Below are 15,771 nucleotides of genomic sequence, written 5' to 3'. Positions count from 1 at the left end.
GGGTAGTTATAAAATTTAGTTTCTAGAAAATGTGTTACTTTGGTTGTAAACATTGGTAGTTGCTCAGTATGAAAATTCTTTTGTAAATTTTTTGTGCAGTTATCTTCAGGCTGACATGTGTATTTTGTATTAGACAAATGATGGAAAACCCAGGTTGGGAAATCAGCAGTGTAAGGAAAAGATAGATTGCTAGTCACTGTGAAGGTGAAATGTTGAATTGCAAACAGGCACAACAAAAAGACACTTACACATTAGCTTTTTGCCTAAGCCTTCATCAGAAAAGGAAACATACAAACATTCAGTCACACAAGCAAGTACACCTCATACATACATGGCCACCAACTCCAACAGCTCAGACAAGCTGTCAGAGAAGGTGATCATGTGTGTATAAGGTGTGGCTGCTTGTGTGAATGATTGTGTGTATGCTTCCTTTTCTGACAAAAGCTTAGGCTGAAAGCTAACGTGTAAGTGTCTTCTCGTTGTGGCTATCTGCAACTCAGCATTTCATCTTTGTGGTGAGTAGCAGTCTATCTTTTCCTTATACTGTATTAGTAGTTTGTGACAGCAGACCATGAGAATGTAAAGACATAAAGTTAACAGACATGCTAAGAAATCAAATTTCTCTTGATTGGCAGCATTATTGTTTGTATCTAATGAGACAGGCATGATGTGGCAGGGTTCTTAGACACAGTTATCCTACCACTAAAGATGTAAAATGATCATTCATTTCCTAATAGTTGTAAATTGTACACACTACACTAAAAAGCCAGTGATCAGTAGCACAGAAATGACCCTCAACTTGCTGAGTATTGGCTGGGAGAATTTGCTGGTGGCACTAAACACAAATTGTTGTGTGAAATAGTGCTGGGCACTTTCTAATGAAAATACAAGAGACATTCAGTTATTAAAGAGACAAACTGATGTAGAATAAAAAATTACGAAATGAGACTTTTACTGCTTCTGTAAATAATCTCCACCAATATTAATATATGAATCAGATTTTTTGTACATGATACAAAGAAGTCTAGTTGTTTCTTAACTTTTTTCCACCTAGTGTCTCCTTGAATGTACCAAACAAATTAAAATCTTGTTTAGAAAAGGGTCACCTTCCCTTCCATAGTGTTATTCCAAGTCTGTACACACTTTGAGTATTGTTTCCTCTTGGGGACCTACCTTGTTCTTGTTTTATAATCGTGAGCTTGTTACTGATAATGTTATGAACTGTGTCCTCACTTACTGTAATTTTTTTTGTTATATGGTCAACTGTAATACATCGGTCTTCATTAATAATGTCTTCAGTGTGGGTTTCAAGTGAAGGAGTTGACACCAACTAGCTGACCAAGATGTTGCTTGTCAGTTACTGAGGTTCGACCATTTTTGAACTGTTCTGTCCACTTATAAAAGTTTTCACGGTTCATACAACTTTCACCATACTGTAAAATCTTCCGAGAAAAGATTTTAGTCAACTTTTCACCTACAGAAAGCAAAAATTGGATCACTGTGCGTTGTTCAACTAATGTGGAAACTTCATGTGGAGATGCTATCATTACATGCAATACTGAGTTTGTAAATGAAACAGTTTTTATTTGTCATCCATTCTCAACTCATCCCAATGACTCCAACCTAAAGTTGTGAAAGTACAAAACTCTTTGTACAAACTATTTCATTTTTACATTAGTTTGTCTCCATATGTATCAGCAGAGACAGAATTAGAGACTGTGATGCTGTCACAGAGAGAATGATTAAAAAAGAAATGTGATGGCAGAGGTTTGGTCACTGGGTAAGGTAGTCAAGTGCAATGCCTGTTGATTCAGTTTTGATTATTTTGTTAATGATCAGTGGTTAGTGATATGTTTAAGACAGTAGTGTACAGTAGTCTTCAACATTCTAACATTTTTTCCCCCACTATATTCAGTTCCAGGACTGGAGAAAAGGCAACTATAAGCTTGGCAAGGGTTGGTTCCAGAGCTGCACTTAACTTTTCTTTTGCATTTCTAAGAAGAGCATGGAGATCAGGTATGAAAAGAAAATGTCTAGGTATTGATGCCAATAGTTATTGGGTCTAGTGTGGTAACTATTTTATTACTTCAAAATGGTCAAGTGTGGAAAATATAAATACTTCCTTTTAAAGTATTCAAAATAATGTCATACATTTATTTATTTATTTATTTTTATTTCTTTTTATATGTAGCTATCAAATGATGGCTTTTGCAAACATTATATTGTTAGAAAGGTATAGTACATATCATGCTTGTGTACAAAGATTCAGTACATAACATAATTAACTACAAAGTTTAATACATAATATATACAGCTTAGATTGCTTTTAGTGAAAACACGCATTTATTTACAAGAAAAGTTTTTAATTTTATTTTAAATGGATCCCCAGTATATGCTCCTATTGAGTCACTGATCTAAAAAACATCAACAAATTGTAGGTACAGGTTCCTTATACCTTATACTTTTCTACTGAATAAGTGCTCATAGCTCTTAAGGTATGCATTTTAGAGCCAGTTTTTACTAGAATTTTTTCTTGTTTCGCACCATGCTACCACTTCCCAAAATATGAAAAGTGAAGAGCTTGCAGTAGAAGAGATCAGTTTTGTAGTTTCAAAGATGAATAAGTGCTCATATTTCTTAAGGTATGGACTTCAGAGCCCTTGTTTACTAGGCATTGTTCTGGTGTAAAGAACCTTTCCCCAAGGTGTTTTTTAATTAATTTTCTTTTTTTTGGGGGGGGGAGTGGCGATGACACACCCTGGTCATGCACCCAAATGCTACGATATACAGGATGAATCACCCAAAACTTGCACTGCAAATATTGTGGAAATAGGAAATGGAAAGTGCAGTTGGTGTCTGGTTTTCACAGAGTGCATTGGTAATCAGGGGCCCATATTGTTAGATTAGTGTAATAATACTTAGAAAGAGTATTTTTGTTCAGATGTACACTTTTTTTTAAAATGGAACAATGCCTGTTAACATTAACAAAGTAAAAGTAGGGTAAATTAGAATGTCATTGGTGTTTGTTGCAGGATTCTTGTGCAAGCCATTTAAGAGATATCTTACTTTGAAAAGTTTCCACACCGACACATGTCTGTGCCATTCAACCTGTGTATGCTTGTGTGATCCTTGAGTGCACTGTGACTTGCTAGTCAGTTAGTGTGTGACAGTCCAATCATTAGGTAATGAGTGGTCAGTGGGATTTGCCAGTGCAGAAAAAGCTGACATGCTCATGGTGTATGGAGAATGTAGGAAGAACACAGTTCATTCTTGTACGGTGTATGTGTCAAGATATCTCAATAGACATCAACCATCTTAGCAATTATTTATCAACCACTGCAACCATTTACTTGAAAGTGGTAGTGTAATGCTTAGGCAATGTAACAGAAGTAAATGAGTGACAACAGAAGAGGGGAAAATTAATGTTCTTGCTGCTGTTGCACATGACCCACACATTAGTTCGCACACAATCACACAAGGAGGTGGCATGCATCAGGAAGGTGCCCTACGCATCCTCCGTCGACATAGGTTCCACCCCTATCATATCTATCTCCATCAAGAGCTGTGTGGAAACTATTGTGACAATTGTGTTAACTTCTGTGCATGGGCTCAAGACAGGATTTATTGTATTGTATTGAACTGGGGACCTAGAAACGATGGAGATGCTTCGTCCCTGCCGCAGCCTTCAGTGGTTCACAACCCCACAACAGGCTACAGCAGTCCACTCACCCCACTGCCACCTCACACCAAACCCAGGGTTATTGTGCGGTTCAGCCCCCAGTGGACACCCTCCACCCCCCACCCCCACCCCCCTCCCTGGGAACATCTCACACTAGACAAGTGTAACCCCAAATGTTTGCGTGGTAGAGTAATTATGGTATATGCGTACGTGAAGACAGTGTTTGTGCAGCAATCGCCAACATAGTGTAACTGAGGCGGAATAAGGGGAACTGGCCCGCATTCGCCAAGGCAGATGGAAAACCGCCTTAGAAACCATCCACAGACTGGCCGGCACACCAGACCTCAACACTGATCTAGCAGGCGGATTCGTGCCAGTGTCCAGCACGCCTTCCCGCCAGGAAAGCAGTGCGTTGGGCCTCACGGCTAACTGGGTGGGCTAAGACAGGATACACCAGACGTGTCATTTATCTTGCTTAGTGATGAAGCCACATTTGCCTGTCATGGCCAGGTAAACTGCCAACATATGCACAATTGGTATGTTGACAATCCCCATTGGCTTCGTCAGGTGGAACGTCAGCATCTGTGGAGTGTAAACGTGTGGTGTGGAGTAGTGAAGCATCAGCTTGTAGGCTCATTTTTCATAGATGGAACACAGAATGCACACAAGTATCACAGTCTTCTAACAGACCATCTTCCATGGGTGCTAGAAAGCATTCCTCTGCTGACTAGGAGGTGTCAACATGATGGCTGTCCAGCCCATAGTGCACGAAGGACCTGTACCTTCGCTGCCCCATTCCCCGGATTTGATGTCTTTTCACTTTTGTCTGTGGGGAAAGCTCAAAAACGCAGTCTATAAGGACATACCAACTACACCTGATGATCTGCAATGACGTATTGCTGCAACCTGGTTGGATATCTCCCCTGAAATGCTAACACGTGCAGCATTCGTCCCATACCAGAGTGGAAGCTTGTATTGCCAGTGGTCATTTTGAACACACCCTGTGATCGTCAGTTGTCTTTGACTGGTCACTATCCACACAACTAGTATATACACTTGTGTTGTTTTTTAGTGTGTGCTACCACAAGTCTCAGTGAGGGAACTTTTCAACATACAGTATCTCGTAAATGGCTCGCACTACAATCCTGCAACAAAGACTACTGACAATCTAATTTTCCCCTACTATCAGTTTGTTAATGTCAATAGGCATTGTTCCATTTAAAAAGTGTACATTTGCACAGAAAGTACACTTTCTAAGTATTATTTCAATCTGTTAATTGGCTAACAATATGAGCCCCTGACTACGAATCCATTCTGTGAGAGCTGCACATCAATAGTACTTTCCATTTCTGAAATGTTGTGTTGCAAGTGTTAGGTGATTCACCTTGTGTATGGACACACACACACACACACACACACACACACACACACACACACACACACACACACACAATGACATGGCGAGTGTACAGTGAGAGATTTATTTTTGATTAGGGCATCACAACAGATTTTCGTGTACCCCAGACCATGCAGCAGCTTTAACAGCTCGTCTTTTGTAGCAGCAGTATTCTGTGCAAATGCACATCAGTGGCACACCCCCACAGCTCTATTCCATAACTTGTAAATGGAAAAATTATTATCCCCTACTACACTGTTTTTATTGTTTTATTACATACAATTTTGGATAGCTGGATAAACAAGTATAATGTACTGCTTGTTTTCATGCATACATAATTAACGTGATTTTCCCACTGAAGATTGCCATCCAAGTACGGATCAAGGGATTTACAGCCTTTATTGTCTGTATAGGAAATTCCACTAGTAGACATCAATAGTGTGAGTTGCTTGCTTTTCAACTCCAATAACTGTGATTTTGTGGTATTTACTTTTAGGCCTTGGTTACAAAAATATTTAGTTACCTTAGGTATCCTAAATGTTGAAAAATATGTTAGCTCCTCATTCTCATCATGAAACATCAGAGTGGTGTCATCAGCATAAGTAATTACATGAGAGTTTGGAGGATGCGTACTATCATGTACATACAGAAGAAAATGAATTGTTTCTGATATTGACCATTGCAACACGCCGTGCATAACTGTTTGTCATAAACTGAGTGTTGATTTTCCGGACCTGATTTTGACAATTTGTATTTGTGCATTGTTTACAGGTAATTTGTAAGTAGACAGGAGTTCAAGAGATGTGTATGTGATATTGCCTGCTCTCAGTTTCTGCAAGATTAATGCATGGTTAACCAGGTCAGAGGCCTTTGTGAGACCTAAAAATATGCCTACAGTACACTTTCCTTCATCTAGTCACCTATGGACTCTGTGCAGAAATTCTGTTACAGCTGTTGTGATGCTGCAGTCTTTTTGAATTCCATGTTGGGTTTCTGCAAGGACCATTGCTTTTAGTGAAAAGGGCGCTAGGCTGTGCCAGCATCAGATTCAAAAAGTTACTAAATGTAGGAATCAGAGATACTCATCTGTAATTCAATGCTTCCTTCTTTGATACTTTTTTATGTACTGGTCTGGCAGAGTTTCTTCTTGATGCTGTAGGAAACATGCCTTTTTTGAAGCTACAATTGATGAAATATGTAATTAGTTCAACTGCAACAGTTGTGCATTTCTTTAATTACTGTAGTGGAAAGACCATCCCAACCAATTGAGGGTTTGATTTTTAGCTGCAGAACTATTTAGTTTATCTCTTGTTCATTTACTTACTCAAATTCTAAATCCTATTAGTCATGTAGCAGTGTATTGGGATGTTGAGTGGATCTGTGTGTGGAGTTATGGTGCCAGTTGGGGAGAGACAATATTTGTTAAGAATGTTGCAAACAGTTTTTTGGTCTTGTATCAGTTGATCTTCATGACTGATTTTTATTGCTTCCCCTTCTGTATTCATACATGTTTTACAGTATTTGTGAATGAGGTTCCAGGAGGCATGGCATGTGTTTGCTGACTGTGCTATTGCCTCACTTGTTTCCCAAGATTTATGAGTTCTAATTTGAAACTTTGCTTGGCACTGATATATTTTCCTTCAAAAATGTACAGCCTAGATGATTTGTACTTCACTGTTTGTTCCCCCCCTTCCCCCCCTCTCTTCCCCACTGACTGTGACCTTTTTTTAATTTTAATTTTTTTTTAAATTGGACAACAAGAGTTAAAATTCCTCAACAGAACTGAATAGAATTCATTACATTTATTATTTGATCCTTCTAACAGGTAGACACTGTCCCAGTCCTCTCTAGCTAGTGTATTTTTGAACCTGGTTATGTTTGTAGTAGTTAGGCCTCCTTTCTGCTGAATTATTTTTGCAGTTTCTGGAGGATCCACTTTTAGGTAATCAATTTGCTGGCAATAATGATCAGGGAAGTGAAATTCTATGTTACTGAACTTACTATCTTCAGCATATTTGCTAATAATTGCATAGTCTATTCTACTGGAGGTTAAATCTGTTATTCTGATGTCTGAAGTTACCACATTTACAGAAATATATGAATTCAATAAACCTGATAATTTTAAATTACTAATATTACAAGAACTTGCTTCAATATTTCAATCACCCAGTATTGACCAATTATGTTATTGAGGCTGTTGAAGAAATGATCTAATTCTCTGTGTGATAGGCAGTAGACACCCACAATTTTGTGTGTCATTGTGCTGTTTATGAAGTGTTTGTAATGTATCACAGTGTCAATTAATTCAAGTGACTTTACTCTGCAGTACTGTTCAGAAATAAGGTTTTTTTATACATGTAAAAATATGTTGATTAACATAAAGGGCTACCCTGCCCACTTTCTGATGCTGTCTACAGTAACTACTTGCTAGGGAATAGCCATCTAATTTAAATTATCTTATTTTTTTCTTGCTTTGGGCTATGTTCTGTTATTTTTAGAATATTTGGATTATGTTCATTCATGAAAGTCTGCAACAAGTGCAATTTATTTCTTATGTTTTGTATGTTTAAATGCATCAAAAGGAATGGCCTTTTCTGTTCATTTTTTGTACAGCAATATGAACACTTTCCTTAAAATTTGTTTGCTGATGCATGTTTATTTGTACATAAATTGTTATTTTTAGTGCTCTTTCAGCTAAGTACCAATGCAGTTCTTTTCTATCACTGTTACAAACTGTGACAATTGTGAATATCCGACATGCTCAGACACAGGTTCTCCGTATTTCATGTTAAAGTCTGTCTTACCAAAGTTGAATGATGAAGTAAAATCCGACTAAAAATTAACTTTTATGGTGATAGAATGAAACAAATAATGATCAAATTCCATGTGTGTCATTTAATGTGTGGACAGACAAAATAAATATAACCAAATTAACTAAAATTGCTTATAATGATGGGGAAAGAAATTACTTCCAAAGTCACAAATATATTGTACACTATTTAACCAACAGGTGTAGGTTTCAGATGTAGCGCATGAAAAGTGGCGGAAGCATTCATTATAAAAAAATATTTCAGTAAAATTCCAAAACACTTGATCACATAAAAAAACTGACAACTGTCATTTGTGGTTTCCTTTTGTACTGAAACAGTGAGCATTAGAGTTAAATTACATATTTATAACACTGCTTCAGGATATTTTTAAAAATCATTCTTTGATAGGCCTCATTATGAAGAGTTAGTTAATGGTGAACTTGAGACTACAGCTGCATTTTTGCTGACTTTTAGTTTATTATTATTATTATTATTCAAATGTATAACAGCCTTAAGCTGAGGATGTGCATCCTCAAACCAATCCACTGTGTCAAGTGTCAGTGGATGGATACACCACTGTGTTCTGCGAAGGATGTATGATTTGTAGAAAATATGTGTAATCAGTGCATGAAGGTGTTGTGTGGCCCAAGTAAAACTTGGCCGAATAATATTTTTGGCATTTTGTGACCACATAATCTGAACAGGAAAGCTACAATTGAAAAAGCTAACTGAAATGGGTTTGAACATCAGGAAGATTTCATTTTATAAAACATTGTAAATTGACAGCAATCTGATAGATAATTAAAATAGTAACAGCCTTGATCACAAGGATTTATTCAAAACTAAAAGTCACATGTAAGATGGTAATCATTTTTGATTTTATCAAAAATCGTCTTCATACCATGTCTCTGAAACAGTAAACATTAACATTCTTTAGAGGGAAACAAGCGTCAAAATTACACACTTCATTTGCATAATGAACATGGATAGGTAGATTTAATAGAATAAAAAGTTTGTATACCATCAGATAGCAGAGATGACGGTGGAGCATTGGTAAGTGTCGGAGGACACGACTGGTAACTGCTAAATAGAGTCAAAACACTACACATTATAAAGAGCAAGCTCCACCCCTGCCTGCTGCACGACATCATTGAGAGCTGGTAGAGCTTAACATACGATGGTAACATATGTAAACTATGAAACTTCAATCTATGAAAGATATATGAAGTAAGCAGGTCACGGTAGTAATTATTTTACATTGGCAAAAATAATTATGAACTTATGTAAACAACCTGCAGAAATGGAAATAAGAATGCTAAACCCCCATCTATCGGCATTGTGTGGAAGTTCAAAGTTAAATATTGAAGTGAAGATAAGTGTAGCGACTCCAGCTGTTGCTGTGGAGATGGTAGCTTGGAACCTCTCAATGCATAGTGCCTACAGGAATATGGCGTGCCAGAGGTGTAATGGCAGAACACTGTTGTCAGTCACCATGGAAACAAGGATTGATGAATGATGATCAGAAACAAAGTTCAACAGGTATAAAACCTAAAACTCGGTAGTAGAACAGTATGAGTGACAAAATAATGTCTGCACACATGCCAGAATGGTTAAACTTTTAGTTAGTTGAAAAACACCATATGTACACTGATGGGCATATGACCTAATTTCGTGATAGAAACAGTATCATAATTACCATCTTAATTAGTCATGTAAAAATGGGAACAGAAAATAAGGGGAGGATATAGATTACAGATAATTTGAAACAGCAAATGGGCAGACGTGCATTGCAGCAGATCATCAAAAAGATCAAAGAAAAGTGACCCTATAAAGTCCAATTTATCATTCAGTAGGGTAGATGGCTGTCTTTTATAAAGGGTATAGATTTTGATCTCTTCGATGGCATTTAATAATAGCCCATTTTGGGCAATATGTAGGATTTTTAGATTCCCCTTGATAAGCCATCTGGAATGTTTATTGTGCACTGAGGTGACAAAAGTCATGAGATGCCTCCTAGTATTATGTCATATTTCCTTTTGTCTGATGTAGTGAAGCAACTCAATGTGGCATGGAGCAACAGTTTGTTGGTACACCCCTGCAGAAGTATTGAGCCACGCTGCCTCTGTAGTTGCCCGTAATTGCGAAAGTGTTGGCAGTGCAGGATTTTGTGCACAAGCTGACCTCTTGATTATGTCCCATAAAGCTTTGATGTGATTCATGTCAGATGATCTGGGTGGCCAAATCATTTGCTTGAATTGTCCAGAATGTTTTTCAAATCACTCATTAACAGTTGTGGCCTGGTGACATGGCACATTATCATCAATAAAAATTCCATCTTTGAATGACTATGAATGGTTTCCAAGTAGCCAAGCAAAACCATTATCAATCAAAGATAAGTTCACTTGGACCAGTCTATCCAGTCCATTCCATGTAAACATGGCTCACTCCATTTATGGAGCCACCAACAGGTTGCACAGTGCCTTGTTGACAGCCTTTGTCCATGGCTTTGTGGGGTCTCTGCCACACTAGAAACCCCCCCCCCCCCCCCCCCCCCCCCCATCAGCTCTTACTAACTGAAATTGGGACTCGTCTGACTGGGCTACAGTTTACCAGTCATCTCGGATAAAACCAATATGACGATGAGCCCAGGAGAGGCAGTGAAGGTGATGTCACACTAGCAAAGTCACTCACATTGGTCATCTGATGTCAAAGCCCATTAATGCCAAATTTCACCCCACTGTCATAAAGGATACATTTTTTGTACGTCCCACATTGATTTCTGGAATTATTTCATGCAGTGCTACTTGTCTGTTAACACTGATGACAGCTCTATGCAAACATCACTGCTTTCTGTCGTTAAGTGAAGGCTGTTGTCCACTGTGTTGTCTGTGGTGAAAGGTAACGCCTAAAATTTGGTAGTCTTGGTACACTCTTGATCCTGTGAATCTCAGAATATTGAATTCCCTAATGATTTCCGAAATGAAATGTCCCATACATGTAGCTCCAAGTACTGTTCCACATTAAAAGTCTGTTAATTCTCATCATGTAGCCAAAATCGTGTCAGAAACCTTTTGAGATGAATCACCTGGGTACTAATGACAGCTCCGCGAATGCACTGCCCTTTTATTTTGTACCTTCTGTACACAATACTACCACCATCTGTATATGTGCATATCTCCTATCCCATGACTTGTCTCCTCAGTGTATATGAGATGCTGCTGGAACACAGGTTTAGTACAGGCTATGCCAGTTGTGTGCTCTTTGAAGCGGGTAAGAAAATTACAACCTGTTTGTCCTATGTTATATCTATTGCAATCATTAAAACAAAATCTTCTAAACACCTGAGTTAAAAAATTTATGATCTTAACTTCTAACATGATGCAGCAGCAGCTTGTTTTGGAGTATGTTGTTGGTAATAAAAGACAGGGTTATAACTGCAAAAAGCTACAGCTTGTGATTTCAATGCAGATGAGGTTGACATTATACACTATGTGATCAAAAGTATCTGAACACCTGGTCGAAAATCACTTCCAGGTATGTGGCACCCTCCATCGGTAATGCTGGAATTCAGAGTGGTGTTGGCCCACCCTTCGCCTTGATGACAGTTTCCTCTCTCACAGGCATATGTTCAGTAAGGCGCTGGAAGATTTCTTGGTGAAATGGCAGCCCATTCTTCATGGATTGCTGCACTGAGGAGAGGTATCGCTGTCAGTCGGTGAGGCCTGGCATACATTCGGTGTTCCAAAATATCCCAAAGGTGTTCTATAGGATCCAGGTCAGGACTTTGTGCAGGCCAGTCCATTACAGGGATGTTATTATCGTGTAACCACTCTGCCACAGGCCGTGGATTATGAACATGTGCTCGATCATGTTGAAAGACGTAATCACCATCCCCAAATTGCTCTTCAACAGTGGAATGCAAGAAGGTGCTTAAAACATCAATGTAGGCCTGTGCTGTGATAGTGCCATGAAAAAGAAGGGATGCAAGCCCCCTCCATGAAAAACACGACCACACCAGAACACCATCGCCTCCGAATATTACTGTTGGCACTACACATGCTGTCAGATGCCGTTCACCGGGCGTTCGCCATACTCACACCCTGCCATCAGATCGCCACATTGTGTACCATGATTTGTCACTCCACACAATGTTTTTCCACTGTTCAATCATCCAATGTTCACCCTCCTTACACCAAATGAGTCATTTTTTGACATTTACCAGCATGATGTGTGGCTTATGAGCAGCTGCTCGACATGAAATTCAAGTTTTCTCACCTCCTACCTAACTGTCATAGCACTTGCAGTGGATCCTGATGCAGTTTGGAATTCCTGTGTGATGGTCTGGATAGATGTCTGCCTATTACACATTACGACCCCCTTCAACTGTCGGTGGTCTCTATCAGTCAACAGATGAGGTCGGCCTCTATGCTTTGGTGCTGTACGTGTCCCTTCATGTTTCCACATCACTATCACATCAGAAATAGTGGACCTAGGGATGTTTAGGAGTGTGGAAATCTCACGTACAGACGTGTGACACAAGTGACACCGAATCACCTGACCACGTAAGCAGCATACTTCTGCAAGAGCCACTGACCGAACTGCAGCTCGCTGTGGTGGTCTTCTGGCCTAAGTGCCTGGACATGCTGAAGATGGTATGGATACAGCAACTGCTCATGTAATACTGCCCAGACAAGAGGATGACTCACATCTTCTGTTGCTGCCAGTTGCCCCATTCTGGTTCCAGATCCTTCATCCAGTAAATTTAGCACATGCTCCTCCATCTGAGGCATGCACACTATTCGAGGCCCTACACTGTTCATCTTGTGGGGTTCTAGAGAACCCATGTTTTTAAGACACTGAAAAAGTTGGCTGAATAGTTTATCAGACAGTAGTCTGCAATGTGGCTATTTTTCCACGTAAATGGCACAGGCTCGGTGGCTACTTCCATTTGTTAACCCATAGCAGAAAATCATATCCACCATATTACTTTTGGAGTACTATCTTTTTCATTGGTAACATGTGGCAGAGAAAGGAAAATGTACTGAACCGTTTGTATACATGACATTACAAACATCACTGTAACAGCAAACATAACAATTAAGATATTTTCGCAAGTAGATATGACCCTATGACACATACCCAGCATTGCGAGTAATTTGCTGCACAATAACACACACTAATAAGACCAAAACTACAACTGCCTGTAACTACCCATGTCCAGAGTGATGTTTACACTAGAGTATGTCGATACAGAGAGACAAGTGCAATAGTGAGCCCTGCTGATGGATCACTGAGGCAACAACTGTGCCCATGCAGAATTAATTTCCACAATGTTAACCTTTTCTGTCACAGAGGTGGACATATTCACATCCAGATGTTTTCACCCATGATGGACAAGTAATTTTTTTTTCTTTCCAGAAATTTTTGTGTGGAGTAGGAGGAGTTGTCAAGCATATATGATTTCAGTTTGTTTGAAGTTAAGTTTTTCACCTTTGTATCACTCAAATCTCAATAGGACTGTACGTGACTAATTATTTATGATCATATCACCCCCACTGACTGCATGGGAAAGACCTTGGAAGAGACGGTCAATTGCTACTGCATCGGGACTTATGAATTGAGCCAGCTTTGCTGTCTGTTTGTTTGGGATCAGGAGATACTGTTCTGTAATTAAGAACATGACTTTGCTGGAGGAAGTTTTGTTTTCTTTGACCTTGACATGATCTCAAATACTACTTGGAAGTATATTATCAGACAGTTCCATGAATGAGTATCTGGAGATGTCTACCTGCCTCTACATATTCCTCCCTCTCCCAACATTTCTTTAGGTATCAAACTGGCATCTTTTTCTTCTTTATCTCTTTTGAGTCATCAGTCTTCTGACTGGTTTGATGCAGCCTGTCGTGAATTCCTCTTCTGTGCCAACCTTTATATCTCAAAGTAGCACTTGAAACCTACGTTCTCAATTATTTTCTGGATTTATTTCAGTCTGTCTTCTTCTGCAGTTCTGCAGCTCACTCTGGTACCATGAAAGTTATTCACTGATGTCTTAACAGATGTCCTATCATTCTATCCCATCTTCTTGTCAGTGTTTTCTAATATTCCTTTCCTCACTGACTCTGAGGAGAACCTCCTCGCTCCTTATTTTATCAGTCTGCGCAATATCAGTCTACTTAATTTGCAACATGCATCTATAGCGCCACATATCAAATGCTTAAATTCTCTTCTTTTCCAGTTTTTCTACAGTCCCTGATTCGCTTTGATGCAGTACTGTGCTCCAAACGCACATTCTCAGAACGTGTTTGATACTAATCGATTTCGTTTTGCAACAAACATTCTCTTTGTGTGTGATAGTTTGCTTTTTATATTCTCCTTGCATAAGTTTTATCTTCCCAGGTTACAGAATTCCTTCACTGATGATAAGTTTATTGCAAATCTCATTTCTACTACTCCTCATTACTTTATTCTTTTTTCGGTTTGCTCTTATTCATAGTCTGTGCTCCGTAGATTGTGCATTCCATTCAACAGTACATTGTGAGTTTCCTCTTATTTTGGACAGCACTTTATTTTCTAAATTTTACATTTCATTGGGATGCTGCAGCTAGTAGAAGTAGTTTCCTCCCCTAAGCGGCTCTGCAGAATACATCAGTATTGGTTTGCAAGCTGTTTCTCACATAGCCATTGACAAAGGAGGGACCATATGATGCAGAAGTGAGCCATCAATGTGAGGAGAGGTACACAAGCCATGAGAAAGGAACTTCTTTGGCAGTCTATGCCCAGGGAAATCACATATATTTGGCTGCAAAACTCAGAATTTTCTTTATAAAATATTTGTTACCGAAGTCCACTTTTGGCACAGCAAACACTAGATGGAGCCGTCTTGTTATCAGAACTGTAATACGGCAATACGGCTATGCAGTAAACCAGTGGAAATAGTAAACAAATGAATATTGTTAAGTTAATGACCATTTACAAATAGATATAAACCTTCACAAAGTATATATGAGATTTTGGCTGCATGCCAATTTCGTCAGTCAGCGATCGGAAGTACTGAGAGCATGTTCTCTGATATGTGGCAATTAGATTTAATGAGTCTGCTCTCTGTACTGGTCGTCTTAATCGTGCTCTCAATTTTTAGTAAATTTTCATGATAAATTGTTTCAGTTACTTCAGTGGAATCTTATTTACAGCTTTTGCTAATAAATGCACCATAATGGCATGCTGGGACATATTTCAAGTAAATTGGCTACCCCCACTTCTATATACAATGACAGGTTGCCTGCTTGCAATTTCTAAAGAAATCGGTGTGTTACAGGAGCTGCTTTGAGGGACAATGTCAGCAAGTGATCTATGGAGAACAGGTTGGAGGAAAACCTAAGTGATGATTCGCTAAGGTCATCCAAGGAAGGATTAACTTAACTTATGCAAGCCTGAGCGGGAAGGTACTATGTGTGTATGTGTGTCATGAGATCTTGCTTATGGCATCGCCTTACGGGGAAACATTTTAAGAACCTTTGTTGAGGATACAGGATGCATATGGCAGACCTTGCACATGGAATCCCTTTTGTCAGCAAGAACTATTTTGCTGAAAAATCTGTGTTGAGAGTAGGAGTTGCAATTAGACATCAAGTGTGTTGGAAAGAGAAATGAAGGGACCTGGGTATTAAAAGTGACTGAAATCTGTGGCTTGTGGGTAGTAACATTGAGTTAAAACTGTGCACATCGTGTAGTTAAAAAAGTTTGTTCCAAAGTTTAAATCATGTTCAATGAATACAAATATTTCACAAGCAAAACATAATGAACAACTGTCAGGAAGACATTACAAGGAAGAAGAAAGAAGACAGTGACAACAGACATGGCAAGGACAGTCACATATCCAGTGGATG

At 38.9% G+C, this 15,771-nt stretch overlaps 1 protein-coding gene across 1 annotated transcript in view; it reads left to right on the top strand.

The window, feature by feature from the left end:
• LOC126469882 (E3 ubiquitin-protein ligase HERC2) overlaps positions 1-15,771 on the top strand; it is an 846,528-nt gene that overhangs the window by 44,492 nt on the left and 786,265 nt on the right. Inside the window, exon 6 of the mRNA XM_050097213.1 lies at positions 1,916-2,016. Coding sequence (XP_049953170.1) covers positions 1,916-2,016 — 101 coding nt within the window. The remainder of the gene's footprint in view (positions 1-1,915; positions 2,017-15,771) is intronic.

This window comes from Schistocerca serialis, chromosome 3 (assembly GCF_023864345.2).
Source record: "Schistocerca serialis cubense isolate TAMUIC-IGC-003099 chromosome 3, iqSchSeri2.2, whole genome shotgun sequence".
Classification (NCBI taxonomy): domain Eukaryota; kingdom Metazoa; phylum Arthropoda; class Insecta; order Orthoptera; family Acrididae; genus Schistocerca; species Schistocerca serialis.
Note: the sequence above shows the minus strand (reverse complement) of the source record. Positions and strands in the feature narration are given on the sequence as shown.